Raw genomic sequence first — 17,063 nt, forward strand, 5'->3', positions numbered from 1 at the left:
TGAAATAAGATTATTCACTGCTTCCAAAAGGAAAGGAAAATATCCAGGGATGATTCAATAGAATCTGCTCCATTGGTAAAAGTCCAGTTTAATAGCAGCAGTGCTCCTGGTAAAAGTCCAGTTTAATAGCAGCATTTGTCAAGGAACAGATTTTTATGTAAAATATTTCTAACCAATGAACTGATGAAATATCAGCTCCATTTAAAAGATACTTCAAAATTATAAACCGATTCATTTTAATAACAATTAGGAATTCACAATTTTCTACTATATATATGTGGTTAAATGTGATATGATTTACTAGTGGAAGCATCAAATTAACTTGCATAGTTATTGAGAGCTTTTGGCAATGGCATCGGTTATTAACCTGTGTTTGTACTATATTAATGGACAATATGTACTCACTTTGGGATAACATCACAAAAGTCCAGACTGCTGCTTCCTTGACTTAAAAAGTACCCATAAGTTGCAGTTAGACAGGCAGTGCAACGCCTTTATATCACGTTTAGAACAAAGACAGTGCACAAAACCGTTACAAGAACATACATTTCTGTGGGTCTGCTTTACCAAGGTCAGCCGCTTAGCCCTCCCTGCTAGAACAGCTTGTGCCGATTAAGAGTTTACTTCTGACTTGTTGAGACGAGGCACAACTCCTGCCACAGGCAGGGGAACCTAGAATTACTTGTAAATCAGCAGCCTCTGACTCATCAGTAACTTCACTGAAGATTTGTTATCTCCTCAATCAGTGAAATGGTAGGCATGTACAAATGGACTGCCATCCACACAGGGAATCAATGTCTTCAGCTTAGCCAACTCCTTTTGCTTAAAAATTAAAAAAATCAAGCTGTTAGAGCATTCATCTCAGAGTAGAAAGGACTGTTCTACTGAAGAATCAGTTTAATATCTCATGCTTCTTTTTTCAAAATTAGACAATGCTTTTAATCTATAGATAACAGAACTCCCACTGATTCCTGCACTGCAAAATCTGGCCTGAGGCTCTTATTTTTAAATACTTCAAAATGTATGAACGAGTGCATTTTCAAGAGAGTGGATTTTTCCATAATATGGATTTATTACTGCATGAAAAATTCAAAACAAATCTACAAGGTCCCAGAGCAAGGGGAAGATTCATCACTTGCCTAAATAAAAATTAGACTTGACAAAACATTTCAGAATTTATGGTGGTGAAAAATTCTGAACTGGGAAAGCAATGGAAGCTGTGATTGACAGTCTGATCTAACCATAAAGAGTTTACAACAGCACAATATGAGGACATGTTAGGTGCACGAGTGATAGCCAAATCCTATCATGAAAGTATTAGCATGAACCTTTCCAATCTTACCTGCTTTCTAGCCACTAATCCAGCTCTTCAGACTTAATATAACAACCCAGATGTTCAGACTGTTTCAAACTTCATATGTGGTTTCTGCTTAAGAAATCTCCTTACCCTAAATAATTTTCTCATTTTGACTGGGAGATGAGAACTTGTAACTTTTATTCCTACATCAGAAATAACTGTGCGAAATGCAAAAACTATCAGGATTTGGAAGTCTTTATGTCTTTAGTGATAAAATCAGAGGTGCCTGAAGTTTGAGGCAGGAAATCTAATCGTGTTTCTGATTTAGGTGGGTGAATTCTACCTAAATCCCATCTTGGATGCTTAATTATTTGGTTCACTGTGCTAACAGAGAAGGTAGTGTCTGTGATGTAAAAACACGGTGGGGATCTGGACTAGACTCTGCATGTGCCATCATCCAAGACTGCAGGCTGCAGGGCTCAATTTCAATTTAGATTTGAAAGCCTCAAAATCCTACTGCCAGTTCTTAGAGTCACAATCCTCCAGTAAAATGAAAGTGTATGTGGGAGAAGACAAGAACTGAATTTTGGTTTTGCTTTGTAAATTATAAACAATGCTCTCACACAAGACTAATTCACAGTATGACAGCTGTGTTACCAAAACTGAAAGGGCTTCCCTGTTTCAGCATTCTGCTTGCATTTAAAAAAAATCACTGTCTAGATCAGACTTGTGATAAAACAATATTCTCTCACAGTAGCTGTCATTACCATAAATGTTTCGGTGTAGGAGATGATGTGTCTCCTGCCATTTTGGTGCTACTGTAGTTCTCTTCTATTACTGTCCAGTTTTGGTAGTCACTATGTTGTATGAAGTATGGAGGAAAACATCTTCCCTGTATTAGAAAGCAAAACCACCCCCATCTGTTTGCTAACAATTCCTTTGGGCATCAGCACTTGGGAGAAATTAATCCAAGACTCCTCAAGTGTGCCCAAATATCTCAAAACTACTCAGAACTGGCTCTTCTGGTAGGTTCCTGGTCCTGCCTGTTGAGTCCTTAGGGTCAGAATTGCATTTATGGTGGCTGTTTGGAAAGGTGAAAAGCACTCACACGACAAAAGGCCTACCCAAACGGAAACTTAAAGTCAGAACTCTCTGAGATGCTCAACCCCTAGTGCAGAAGCCACACCAGACTGCCCACAGCAAATTCTTTGGCACCTCATGTTTTAGAACATGCGGTGGCCTCCAGGAAGATTTCAATCCTCCAGTGTTTGCAATCACAACCTCCCCTGAACTCCTGGGGGACAATCATAGACCTCTTCCAAGGATGAAAGTCCTTTCGACATTGTGTAGGCAAGCACATCAACACCTGTACCCATGTACTACAAGAGGCAATGTGGTGAGCAGCAGGACCATGCTCAGCTCTCCTGCTTGAATGGCCGTGTGGAGACATTGCTCAGCATGAGGCCTAAACTCATTCTCTGGATACACAATGGGTCACCCTGTCCATTCTACCACCAGGATTTAGGTCATAGAAAAGCCTAAGGAAAAACCATTTCTTATTCTTTTTATGTCCCAGAGTCATACAGTTTTTATTTCTGTAACAAGTTCCTGCTGTGAAAGGCTATGTTGTTAACAGTCAGCAAGCCAAATCTGCAAATTTTAATTGCTTTAAAATCTACTCAAAGTTTAAGAAGTTCCAGACTGTTCCTGTACTTCAGATTCCTGCCTATATACACACATTGTGACCATCTGTCCTAAGAGATCCAAATGTCCTTAGCTTTCCTATTTGCATTGAAGGGACCCTGCACACTTTCTGAAATTAAGCTATACATCATACCGTTGCCAAAAAGTTGCACCATTTCTGCAGATGGTCATTTTTATTTTGGCATTTTCACCAGCCCAAATAATTAGTTAATTAGAAGCACTATCTCCAAAGATAAAGGAAAAGATTTCACCTTGAGAAACAAAATCATACAATTACAGCCTGGAGATTAGAGTCCTCTGCAGTGATGTCATTCACTTTGGCTTTGCACTGACTTGATTGTGCTTTATCTCAGCTGATAGCTCAGGGCAAACTTTCACTGAGGTCGGGAGCTGTAAAGACCTCACTGTGTACCTACGTGCAAGCATCCAATGACTCAGAGATTGGTCACATAGCCATACGCAGCTGTACTAGTACAGCTTGTAATGATTTCAGATAAAAACTTTTATTTAAGTTTCCTCCTCTAAATTTTGACTGAAGCAATGTTTGACTGAATGCTTCCATCATCCAGAGAGGGGATGGTAGTACCATGGACTCCTCATTCAATGCAGGAGATGGGTGGCAGCAGAGGCAGCAAATGTTACTAACCAGCAAGTGAGGTGTTCCTGCTGAACATCCTTTCTCTTTGTTGTACCATTTTGAAGACGTCACTTCTGAAATGTTTCTTCCTCAATCCTTACATAGGTTAAAACTGATACTGACTGCAGTGTATGTCTGGCTTTAACCCTTTCCTGTTTTGAAAACCTAGCTTCTACTTCTAAACAAAGTTCCTTCTTCTTTGCAATGCCCCTGGAGAAAACTGCATGCTCACAAAGTATTTAAGGGTTGACAACAGCAGTAGTTTAGATTTTGAAGGGTCAACATCATTTGAACTAGCTTAATCTCATGGGTCTGTGAAGCTGTGTTAGAAATGCTGCCTAAACAAGTACTCCATCCACCTTGCCTTCGTGCTGGCTGAAATCCAGAGACAAGGAGGAAAGCAGATGGGCGGAAAAAGAGAAACAGTTAATTAAAGGCCAGGTTCTCAGCATCCCTATCTCCTTCAGGTCACTACAGCCACATCTAGGGAACACACTCAATTTCATTGGAAGTTCTTCCTTTCTTCGCTGTCAGCATCTAAGCTGAGTTGGCCTTAGGCCCCTCAGAGCCTCACGAGCTTTCCCTTCACTTCATCAAAGAGTAGTTTTCTAGGCACGGGTTAAAGAGCAGGCTGCTGCTTGCATAAGGAGAGTTACTGTGGAAACATCAGTATGCCACACTGTCTGGAGGAACTGCAATTGGCTCAGCAACCATGTCTCCTGACAGTTCCCACCACTTTCTCACACAGTGCCCACCAGCCTAGTTACTTCTAACACGGGCTAGAGCCCTTCTCCTTGAAGATCCTCAGTAAGGTACACATCTACTGAACAAGACAGCAGTATCTTAGTGGGACACCAACAAACTGCATCTGGAATGAAGCTCAGAAAATCAAAACTGAAACTCCATGTGTCCCACTTTATAGAAAGACACAAGGCTGAACTAGCAATATCGAGAGAAGCAGCATCCACAGTGACCAGCATGGCTGATCCTAGCCTTCATTTAGATACTGTAAAGCAGACAGATTCACTGGCGCAGATCAAGAGTCCTCTGCTTAGCGAGGAGGAGGCACATGGATATACTGCCATGAGGGAATGTCCCATAACAGCTGCAGAGCAGATGCAGTGAAGGCAAGAACAGGAGTTTGAAGGGACATCGGAAACACCAGTGGTCTGTGTGAAGGAGTTAGAAATGTGGGAACAGGAGGCCTGGGGTCACGGCTGAAGGAGGACAAAAGCAGACTATGTTTTCTGCTGGGGCCTAGAGCTCTGGTGGCAGAGGCATTCTCTGAATTCACCAGTCCATAATTTTGTTGTCCATATTTGGAAATATATGGGCCACATGATCTAATTTAATTTCCCATATTCCTGTTGTTGAATGAATTATATGTCTCAGGGTGCACTGAAACACACCCCACACATTCCTGTTGTAAATACGTGACTATAACACTGAGGCATATCCTAAAGCCTGGAAAGTTGGTGTTTCTACCACCTCTCATGTATTTTGACTGCTAAGCTGTGTGTGATTTACTCATTTTCTGTGGAGGGAACAAGCTTATTGTCCCTCAGAATAAACACAACATTTACCAGTTATTATAAGTGAATTCTGGAATTCACAACATTTAATAGATTTTGTATAAATCTGTCTGCAGGAAGTAGAGCTAAAGATTTGCCGCTGGATCAACCTGTCAATATCGAAATGTCTGAAGAGACACTAAATGCACTGCAATTGTTCCTGAAAGTCCTTGGTTATCCTCAAGCACAATAAAAACCTTTCAGGGAGTGATGCAGCTGCTCACAAACTTAGTTACCCAGTGCCATCCCATATATCCAAGTAGGGTTTGCAAAACATTCACGTGGGGCTGATAGAGAGGACACAAAGAGGGTCCCCTGCTTTTCCATAGCAGCAGCTGGAGACCAGACCGGACATGTCAAAGAGCACTAGATAGCTTCACTTAGCAGATAACTGAGCTGTCAGTGTCTGTAGTAACTGGATGGACAGGAATTTTGTATCTATCAGCTTTAATCATCATGGCCAAACCACAGTAGCTGTTTTAGAAGGATGTAGAGATCATCTAAACCTCCAACAATGTTCAGTTTGATTGCAAAAAGAGCTTTTAAGGACAGTGCCTAGCAGGCTGCAGCCTTTTGTGGCTCACAAAGCTCTGAAAGCAATGCCAGCATCTTTATGAAGTGCAGACACTGTACCCTGTAAAGGTAAAAAACTTGCAGCTCCCGGCCTGTTGGTTTTTTGCAGAGGTCTTTCCAGTACTTAACTTTAATCACTTAAAAAGTGCAAAGTGCAAGTCTAGCATCAACCACTTAACAATAACTTGTCTCGTCCCCTTACTGCTCTCTCCTCAGAATGCTGTTTAAAAGCAGTGTCTATAACATCAATATTTAACCACAAGGCTTGCTCATTCTCACAGAGATGGGTATTGCTGTACATGTGGACTAAATCACAGTGCCTAGACAGCTGATAATAAGGAAAGCATCTTTCAAGATGAGGCACTTGATTGCTACTCTAAAGCTTACTGGTGAAAGGAATGTGTAATCTATTTTTTTTTTTATTGCATTTGAAATGAAATACCTTTTTAAAATATTACTCATCTGGATTTATAGAGAGCGTTCTTAGAACTGGGTTAACACCTGGCAATCCATCCTGAGTAAGCATCAGGCTATCCCAGTCACAGGCCCATTTGATTTCTCTTTCCTCTTTTTGCAATGTGTGACAAGACTTCTTTTTTTCTGGTGTGATTTCCTTCCCACTTCACAGGAGACAAATCCATGTGTTCAGACCAGCTGCCTGGCGGCAGCCTGGGAAAGAGAAGCAGCCTGGCAGTGGTGCCCTCCTCCTGGCGCAGCTGAGCAGCAGGGCCGGTTCCTGTGCCGACACTGCTCTGCCACATCTCAGGTGGCTAAGAGCAGCTCCCTCAGGGCAACAGGGAGCCCCAGGTACAAAAACCAGAGTGGCAAAGTACTTTATTTTCTGACTGTGAGACAGAGATCAAGGGAATTTTCAATATCACTGTCCATGACATTTTCCTGAACATTGAAGATTTTTCCTGTTACGAAAAAACCTCCATCTCTGCTTTCCAAGCTGTCTTTGTACTTCCTTTCCCAAGTGTTTCACTGTTGTTTTTTTCATTCCTTTGCCTTAAATTTCTTCAGTGTGGCACAAATACGAAGCATGCTCCTGGCAAAAAACACACTGCGAAATTCTGCCTGTCCTCTGCCTGGCTAAAAGCTGTGCAGAAGCCTTCTTCATGTCTTCTGCACATCTGGAGATGGCACTGATAAAGCCAAACAGCCAAATTATGCTACCTAATGATTTCTTTTCCTTTGGGGGAAGCGATGAGAAGGATACTAGATATACTTTGCAACGCTATTCCCAGGGGAGTTTATCTAAGCAGAGAGAAGAATTAATAGGCAGCCTTTTAGGGAAAGACAAATTTGCGAAAATACCGAAGGGTTAAAGAGATTTGCTGAAATACCAAACACCTGGACCTAAAAATGTCTGCGCAGGGTTCAGCCCCTGTCCCTACACCCAGGTAGCACAGGTAGCAGCAGCAAGCTCTGTCCCACTGCAGAGGTACTGCCTCTCTAGGGATCACTGGCACAGCTATTGCTCTCCAGAAAGGATCTGTGCATCAGGGATCCCAGGAATACCGATGTGGAAGGAAGCTGGCAGAGCTAGCCAGCAGGAACTGCAGGCACAAGGTGTGTTGGGGATGCACGGCTGGAAATTAGGAGGAGCTCAGATGGGCTTGGGAGCACTGATTTGCATGAAGAGAAATAGATGAGTCTTAGCCTGTATGTGCATTAGTGGGAAAACTGCTCACTTGCCATTGACTCCTGACATGCCTCTGACTTTTGTTACAGTTGTAAGCTATTTAAAACCAGTGAGCCTGACTCACTGCTACGGTAAACCAGTAGAGGAGCTCCAGCATCTTGAAGACAGCCAAACTGCAGCATGGCCTAGGCAGAGTGTTTGAATTTTTGCCTGCTTATAAATTTATTTGCCTTGGAACACCGAGATCTCTAAGCTGCACACCTGGTGAAACAGGAGGTCATGTAACTCAAGGGGAAGCACAGCACTATGTCTCTGTAGGAACGCATCTCCCAGGGCTAGGGCATTAGGGAACCATTTAAAGCTAGGGAATCATATATAATAAAATGAAAGGAGGGAATTTCTTTGGCTTTCCTCCAAAAGCTAAGCATTATTCATTGATCAGAAAAAAGATCTCCATCTCTACTGAGAACATTTTTTCTTCCATTTGCTAAGTGGAAAATGACAAACGAGCTAGCTGTGCCCTCTCCCACATCATTTCACCTTCCATCTGTCCAGGTATCCCCATCGCATCACCCTCCCTCAGTGCACCACAACCGTACCAGCGGCTACTTACTCGGCACCACTAACAGCCTCGGGGGTGGTGGAGGTGGAGGAGGTGGTGGTAATGGTGGAGGTGGCCTGCACTGGCAAATTTGCTGGCAGCTCTCTGTGATTTTCTCTGCTACAGGCTTGGAGCATGACTTCTGGGGCTCACCCTGAGTGATCTGTGAAGAAACAAGTCATTGCATGAGCAGCAGAAACAGTGAAAACTGATTTTCCATGAATGTGTTTCTTGGACTTCAGTACCCAAGTGGCACCTCAGACCTGTAGCAAGAACTGAGCTCATGTTCCTCATTAAGGCAACTACAAAGGAGGTCTCTTCCCTACATGGTCCCCAGGTTTTTTTTGGGTTTTTTTTGTGTTTTTTTTTTTTTTTTTTTACTTAACACAGTATCTTCAAGGCTTCTTTCCCTCTGTCAAACTCGGTTGAAATTGGCCAGCTGGTTTCTGAGTTATTATGGGGTAAGGAGAAGGCGGGTAGTGGCAGACAATATGATTGCGTAAGCCTTCTTTCCTTAGGAAAGCCATCTAGCAGCATGTATTATTCACAGGGTCATTGCTGCAAGCCAAAGAGAGCTAATAAAAATTACAAGACAGTTAGGGTCAGGATTATGTTCATTTTCCTTATGGCAGAACTGAAAGCCAGAGGAGATCTCTCCTCTGCTTTGCCAGCCTCACTTTGATGTTCAGAGAGCATTTCACTTCCCACCAAGAGGAGAGGGAGCCCACATTTTACTCATCTGCAGACCACAGCAATGACATGGTCAAAATGAAAACACCACAAACTGTGACTTGTAGTCTCTGTAACATGCAGTGTTGGCTAGTAATAAAGCTAAAGATGAGGCATTGCAGAAGCCAAGTGTGGGCATTGCTTGGCCATGGTCAATGATTTAGCCAGTACTGGTATACAATATATTCAATAGCTTGATCTAGTCATCACAAGGACCATTTATTAACAGCATATTTTTCTTACCATCAGTAATATTTACATGACTAGGGATTTAAGGAATATTCAGTAAAATTCCTAATCTAACGCTACAAAATGGAGTAAGTCCCTAATGAAAAGGAAATCTGAACATCGCAGGAGCTTCTCAAAGGTATTAACTTCAGAGGTCTCTAAGCCAGCTCTTTCTGAATGGACTGATACTCAGATGGAAAATACTGGATACAATTTTAAGGAGATAAAGCCTAAAAGATGAATAAGCATGTTATCTAACAAACACTTTGAATGTAGGATTAGGAGACCACCTGGGACAGACTTGTGTCTTGCTGAAGCTAAGGATAGTTATGCTAGCATTCAACAGTTGCCCTGTACAGTTTGGTCTTGGGTGGGTTACTGTCCTAATAGTTTTGGCCTAACATCAACTTCTTTAATTAGCTCTTTTCCATGACATGTTGGTCATTACAAAGAGGATGTCTCATGTCATGCTTTCTGACCCGTTTTAGGCAGGTCTCTTCTGCCTTCCTGCCTATCCCCAGCGTCACCCAGGGTTGCCTTCTCCCCCCTCCTCTCTCCTGTCCAAGCTTTGCTTCCCTCCCCCTGCCAGCTCCAGGCACATAGCCTGTCTCCTCTCCTCTTTCAACCCTAGCCCCAAGCCCCCAGCACAGACAGAGAGCCTCTCCCACCACTCACAGCTGGGCACCAAGGGTGCTGTGCTGCCTCTTGGCTGCAGGAAAGCTGTATGCAATCATTTCATGTCTTTCTGGCCAGAAAGAGAGGCATGGCTAATTAAAACAACATCACTGCACAAAGGACATGTTCACATGCGTAGGAGGTTTCTAAATGCAGAAAGATGCATTACTCTGGCCTCAGGGAAATGGAGGTAGGGCTTTGTTGATTAAATATTATAGAGAGGGAGGAAAGAACAGAAGAGGCTACGCGTAGCTGAGTTGGAAGGATGTCTCGGCACAGCACAAGTCAGAAGGCTCAGTTCTTTAAACAGCTTGTCAGAATCTATTACCAAACATAGGGAAAAACAAATTCAGCACAAGTGCTTTCCAACTTTTCCCTTCACCATCAGGTAACAGTAAGAGAATGGTTAAAGACCATCCCAGACAGCTTCCAGGAACTTACACAAACTCTCTGAATGCTCTAATGAATCAAAGTGACTCGGCTTCATAATCCCTCATGGCTGGTAATAAATCTGTCTGCTAAACAGGTTTATTTATTTTTAAAGTAGGTGATCACAGGCAGCAGGATATCCTCCATACTGCTTCAGCTCTTGCAATGCTGTTCACACGCTGGGTTGAGGTGTTAGGGACTCTCCCACAAGGAGCCCCATAGGAAAGGGGCCTGCTCCATGCGGTGGCAGGGGCACCGCACACCTGGGGTACCTCCTACTTGTACTGGTGTGACAACATTTACCGTGCTGACAGGGGAGGTAGGGTAACATCTCTCCACTGGCCCCGGCAGCTGATTAGGAAGCAACTGTTAACTCCTAGCTACAATTACCATCCCCTACCTAGTTCCCCAGTTGCTGAATCCTACGGCTCGCTACAGTCTCCCAGGAGCCAGTGCAATGGGAGAGGACAGAGACACGGAAGAATAACATTGAGCAGACTTGGAGCCAGCTTTGTTTGCAGACCAGAAGCAGCTTTGTGTATATAAGTCTGAAGACGGTGCTGGTATGGAAAATCTACATTGACTTACTGCTCTAACTTAATATCAACCAGAACCAAAGGCTTGCTCTCTCTTTTTTTAGAGCTATTGACTGCTTTTAAATCCCTGGAGGCTCTCCTACCTTAGGCTGGTAATAGAGTGTCCTCAGAAACCAGTGGATATTTTTGTCAATTACTTTGCAGACAAGATTAACCCTATATATGCCCAGCCACTCCCTGCTCCTCTGTACTTTTCAATTATTTCTGGAAAAAAAAAAATAAATTGCTTTGTCTTTCAATACCTTAGTCTGAACCTTTATCAAAATTCTCCATGATCATTTTCAAATGGTTGGGAAAGAACTGACATTGAAAATAGGCTTTATCACCTATTTGTTTCCCTTCTCTTGCCACTCAGCAAAATGTCCGTTTGTTACAAGATACCTGTAGGAACACAGATATTACCTTGCCAGGGGTTTGTCTTAGAGGGTGAGTTTAAAGTAACAAAGATATCACAAGTTGGCTGAAATCTAGCAGGAAAAGGAAAGACATGAATTGAGGCTGAGTGCCTCAAGGAGGAGAGAAATAGTCAAGGACTGCTGCAAGAAGATTAACTAACAGTAGCAAGATAGAATTAAGAAAAAAAAAGAAAAGACATTTGGCTCCTTTTTAAGAAAAAAAAAATCCCACTGTTGATATCTATTAGTCTTCTTACGAAAGGAATGAAGGCAATTACTTGTGTCTTCTAAAGGTAAGCAGAACAAATTGCTAGAAAATATGCTTTAGGGAACAATCTTGCTCTGGCAGAGAATGATGAAATAAATTATTCCATATTTCTTTCTTACTGTCTGCAGTTGAAGGTAAGCTGCCTTTACAGGAGATGGCAGGTGAAAAAAAGGCATGTAGAAAGAGCCTAATCTTTCTCTGGCCAGGTCTGCTAATTCGAGTCTGGCCCCTAACTTTTCTACTTGTTGTTCTGCCGGACACTACTATGGCCCCAGAATGGCTTTGGAAGTACTTTGCAGATAATGACTAAGCAGACACCCATCAAGCTGCCAAGCAGTTCATGGCATGAAGGCTGCCTTGGCAAGGGGTCATCTTGGGAGATGGACCGCACAGTGCTTGCTCCCTAGTTGTTACTTCTGCACCTTCCAGCCATTCCTCCAGGTGCTGGAGGTGCCATTAACACATGTCTCTTCAGTCTGTCTAATACTTGGTTGCTTGTTTGGCATAAGGCTTTCTTAACACACTAAGCAGCTGGCCAGTTTGGACATACATGTTGCCTGAACTTCAAGCTGATTAATTTTTTGCCCTGCTCTGAAAATACAACAGAGTTGACTTTATGGATTTGTGCATTGGATAGGAACATGCTTTGCAAAAAGGACAAACGTTTTTAAATATTCATGGAAATTAAAATCTGATCCACAAATGTCCAGGGAAAAGCAAACATAAAGTGGTAATTGGTGGCTTCCTTTTGCAGTCTCTCTGTTGAAGTTTGTGCCTGTGACGTATTTCTTTTTAATCCAAGATTTCCTTCAGAAACAGTGATCCTAGTCCTGTTTTGCATAGAGTGGAAGAATAAATCTGCATGTGGTCAGAGTTGTTTAGTGTTTCACTAGAATCCCATGGGGTTGCAGCAGTTCACAAGCATGCTCTACAGAGTGGGATGGGAAAAGACAATTAATACAGTCCCCGGAGGGTGGCCCTCTTGTGACTTTTTGAATCAGGTAAAAGGAGGAAAGCTTGAAAAGACAAGTGCAGTTGACTGAAAAGGCACAGAGACCTCTAAAAGCCTGCTGATGTGGCAAGAGCTTTGTCTCTTGGAAGCAGTCTACAGAGATGAGATCTCAACACCGCTGTGTAAATCCCAGGATGGCTCTGCATAATTCACATCAGAGTTAATCCAGATCCATGTTTATGAAACCAGAAAAAACGTGACCCTGCTATTTATCATGACACTTACTGCTCTTTTCTTTAATTATGTCAAAAGCATCAGACAGAATCATCCCTTCCTTCTTGTCATGGTGCTGGCTACGATGCTAATAAGAAAAGATTGTGGGTTTTGGATTGGTTTTGTGTTTGGGTTTTTTTTTTTTTTTAATAAGATAAATGCTTCTCCTCTGATTAGCATCTGTCTGATTCTCTTACATGCCTCAAGGCAGGACCTGAGGAGGGAATGCAAAGATGTGGGAGGGAAGGCCATGCCACACATAAGTCATCGCACGGACGAATGGGTGAAGAAGGGCTGGGAGAAAAGACGTGAGAAAACACGATGGCTGCTATAGATGGAGCAGGGGTGACATGATGCAACATTGCTGAATTAGTTGAGGAGAGTGTGGCTTGCGAGACTTTGAAGATAAGAGCAAGGGTTATGACTCAACATGGGGAAGGGCGTCATGGGAGGGATTCAAAGATGAGGGAGTTTTGGTCACAGGAAGGTCGGCATGCCAGTGAGCGCTCCACACCCGCCTTTCCCATTGGTACCTGCTGATGGGAGCCTTAGGTACATCCTCATTTTGGGACAGCTGGAGAAAACCTTGAGTATGAACAGATTTATTGATTGTCCTTCCACAGAACAGCAGGCAATAGTACAAGAACAGCTGATGAATGGGACAACAAAACTTCCAGATGATTGCAAAGGCTGGGGCCGTTGGCTTTTGCATTTCTCAGAGCCTGTTTCAATTCTTATAAACGTAATTATTTTTGAAAGACTGGCTTAGATCATCTGAGTATTTTGCCAGAATGATGTTTATGCAAGTTTTTTTTTTGTCTGCTTGATTGACTGACTGATTACAGGAGAGAGGTTGCAGAATGCATCTCTTTCTACACAGTTGTGCTTCCCTTAAAAATGCAGTTACAGTTTTAACTTCAGCTTAGCTACCTGAATACTTGAGCAGGACAGTGGGAAGGTAGCGCTGGCAGAGATTTTTAGAACAGCGGTATTGGTTTAAGAGGAGGTTGTTTTTGTTGTATTTCTGTTCATTTTAATCTGCAAGGAGCACAAATCCTCTTTGTCATTCACGGCAAGAGATGAGATGCTAAAACAAACAACATCCCTCCTTAATCTCTTGGGAGTCACTAAGTTTAGAACAGGGAGTAAAAGACGAGGAGTCTCCACTGTGTTTTCTTCAAGAAAGAAACTGTAATTGTTCTGTTCTTGAACAGTACTTGACTGGCTCATCAATCACTCCTCTGAAGACATATATTATAAATAAACTTTAAAATATCAAAGTGACGCATTTGAGTTGAGCTTTGCTGCCGTTCTGACTCTCGGAACTGGATGCGCTCTCTCCCTCACCGTATCCCAATTTCTCCCAGCCCATCTTGCCGGTCACCCCCATTACAATCAAGGTCACCCAACACCACAGCGTCGGAGTTGGCAAAAGCTGATTCAGCCCTTTCCCCAGAGAATCCTCAATTCGCAATCCGCATCGAAAACCCACGGCAAAACACCACCAGAGTGGGGCCGCCGGGGCTCCGCTCCGCTCCTTCCTCCCGCCCGTGCCTCTCGCCGCCTCCAGCCAGACGCGCTTCCCAGCCCTCCGCCTCCGGCGCGCCGGACAAAGTGCGCTCCCTCTCGCTCGGACCGGCCGCCCCGAGTTCGGCGCTGCCGGGGCTCGGCGCCGCCCGCCCGCCCCTTCCACGCTCCGTCCCGCCGCAGCCGACGCGGGGGGCACCGCGCCCAGAGCGGCAACGGCGCCCCCGCCCCCCCCGCCGCGACCACCGCCCGCCTGCAGCCGCCCCCTCCCCTCCCCGCCCGCCGGGGGGGCTCTGCCCGCCGCCCCCCCGCCTGCGGGCCCGCTCCGGGCCGGCTCGGGCGGCCCTACCTGGACGGAGCCCCAGAGCGGGTGGAGGGCACAGTGCAGCAGCAGGGAGGGCCAGCAGCAGCGGAGCAGCCCCAGCAGCTCCCGGAGCAGCATCCCTCCTGGGCGGGCGGGGGCGCGGGCTCCGGGCGACCTGGGGAGGGAGCAGAGCGAGCCGGCAGCACAGGCGTTGGCTCGCACCCATCCCCGGAGCGCGACTGTCCCAACTTTAATTCTGGAGGGGAGGGAGGGAAAGAGGGGAGGGAGGGAGGGAGTGAAGGGGGGGGGGGGGGGGGGGGAAGGGAGGCAGGCAGGCAGGCAGGGAGGGAGAGAGATGGGCGGGTGGGGAGGGGAAAGGGTGGTCGGGAAAACCCAGCGCCCTGCAAGTCCCGGCTCCCTCAGCGGGGAGACGTGCCTCCACCCCCGCCCTGCCCGCCTGCCGCCCTGCCCGCCCCGCCGGCTTCCCCTCCCCGGGATGCTCCGCCGGCCGCCGCCAGCAGCCTGCCCGCGCCGGGGGCTCCCCGGCCGGCGCTCACCGCTGAGCCCGGGGCTCCCTCACACGCCGGGGGGGCGGGGGAAAAAGTTTGGAGCCGGGCGCGGGGGTAGAGGGCCTGGGCGCTGCCGGGGGCGCTGCCGGCGCCGGCGGGGGGAGGCGGGGAGGGCGGCGTGGCAGCGCAGTCCGGGGATTGCATCTCCCCCCTGCCCGCCGCCGCCGCTGCTGCAGTGATTTTTCAAGCCCATCGAGGCCGTCCCTTGCGCTCTCGGCTCCCCTCGTCTCTTCCTCCCCGCCCGGGCTCCTCCCGGCGGTGGCGGGTTCCCCCCGCTCGGCCCCGGCGAGGCTGGCCTCGGCCGGGGGCGGCCTCCGGGGGGGCTCGGGGGGCTCCGGCGGGCCCGGGAGGCGCCGCAACCCCCCCCCCCCCGCCTCGCGTCCCGGAGCGAGACCAAGCCAGGGGGAAGGCGAGGGGTCAGCCGGCACCCCCGGTGTCCTAGAGGAGTCTCATCCCAAATTGCAGCCAGGTGGTATTGGGGTTGGTGTTTTCTGGTTTTTGTTTTTCCCCCCAGAGTGATGCGAGGGCTTGTCCTGTGACAGGCGGGACTTGTCGGGTCTGCATCCGCAGGCCCGTGTCTCTGGGATGCAATAGGAAGATGCTTCGTGGCATTCGCGTTTATATGTGATAACAAAGCACACGGAAATATTTAATGGTGCTTGTGGAGAAGTGCGTAAAGCACCCCCCAATATCAAGGTGCTGCAGCCTGGCCTCCCCACAAAGAAGAAACAGTAGAAAATCAAGAGTAAAAAAAGAGTAGAAATAAAAAGATTAGAAAATCAAAAATGAGAGTAGAAAATAAAAAATGAAGATGGTTTTGCTTCCAGTGAAGGAGTTGATGAGTGCAACAGCTGCTCTGTGAATGGTGGCCTTTGCTGCAAGTTGGGCTTGGTGTGTATCAGGATGACCATAAATGTCTCTTGTTGGGTCAATGGCACATGGGTCCTGTTTTCAGTGCCTCAAATGCGGTAAGCAAATGGGTTTGAACAAAATGTTGGGCCCAGGGTTTATATTTCATACCCAGAGATGAATGAGTTTAAGGATACCGATTTTAGTTTTTCTTTGTATTTCTGGCACCCACTGAATCAAATTTAATAATCAGTTTCATAAAAATCTGCTCAGTGAAGCAGGAATGGAAATACAATAACCTCTCAGCCAATACAGGGCTGAAATTTGCTTTTCATACCACTGTTACACCAATATATCTCTATTCCTTTTAGCCCTAACAGACACTGGCTTAACTGCAGGACTTTCAGGCCCAGCAACACCTTACAAATGAGAACGGCATAGTGGAATTTAATGGAGTTACACCTGAGTTGAGGTAGACTCACTGAGCCTAGAATTTATTTGTAAATCCCGTTTTGTGGGTTTGTAAGGGCAGAATACAGAGAGGCAGAGTCATTACGACCTTGGGTATAAGCAGTAATTGTACAGCAAATATGTTTTCTGTAATGATGCCGAAAAAGATGGCATCCTTTTCTGTAAGTCTACTGTGTAACATGCAGTGCTTAATATATTGTGCTCATTCAATTATAGTTTTAGTGAGCTGGAGTCACAAGAGACAGCAAAGCTTTTCAGGCTTTCTGGTGATTTCCTGAAGGTATTTCAGCACTTGGTCACAGTACAGAACATAATAAATTGCACCATCTGTATACATAGTTCTTGGTTCCTGACAGAATGAGAGATAAGGCTTTAGGCATTGTACGCCAAAAAAACACAACACAGATTTCTTTTCTTTCAGTATTTACAATGCCTTAACATCAGAAGAACTGTGGATTTTCCTGCCATTAGCAATTGTCCAAGTAACTGTCTCAAAGCCTTGTTCCTGTGGTTCAAAGACTACCCAGGGAACTGAGGACACAGAGCCAAACTCGACCAGCAGTCACACAGAAGCAAGTGCAATCAGGGATATTGTTCTGACACAAACAAGAGCAGAGTTTGGCCCAGGTAATCAGCATCTTTTCTGTTTCACACTGGTAATTGACAGTTCCCTTGGGGAAATGATTGGGCTGCAGATATATTAAATCTAGTCTTTGGCCCCAGTCATGCGGTCCTCACAGAGGCATATTTCCCATTAGCCTGAATGGCTG

At 45.6% G+C, this 17,063-nt stretch overlaps 1 protein-coding gene across 2 annotated transcripts in view; it reads right to left on the reverse strand.

Moving 5' to 3' along the window:
* Positions 1-14,687, reverse strand: part of PRIMA1 (proline rich membrane anchor 1) — a 54,698-nt gene extending 40,011 nt beyond the window's left edge. For both annotated transcript variants that reach the window (XM_074868669.1, XM_074868670.1), the window contains exons 1-2: positions 14,450-14,687; positions 8,041-8,191 (exon numbers count right to left, since the gene is read on the reverse strand). In XM_074868669.1, coding sequence (XP_074724770.1) covers positions 8,041-8,191; positions 14,450-14,542 — 244 coding nt within the window. In that variant the 5' untranslated portion in view covers positions 14,543-14,687. The remainder of the gene's footprint in view (positions 1-8,040; positions 8,192-14,449) is intronic.
* Between the last annotated feature and the right edge of the window lie 2,376 nt (positions 14,688-17,063).

The sequence above is a fragment of the Strix uralensis genome, chromosome 4, assembly GCF_047716275.1.
Source record: "Strix uralensis isolate ZFMK-TIS-50842 chromosome 4, bStrUra1, whole genome shotgun sequence".
In the NCBI taxonomy this organism is placed as follows: Eukaryota; Metazoa; Chordata; class Aves; order Strigiformes; family Strigidae; genus Strix; species Strix uralensis.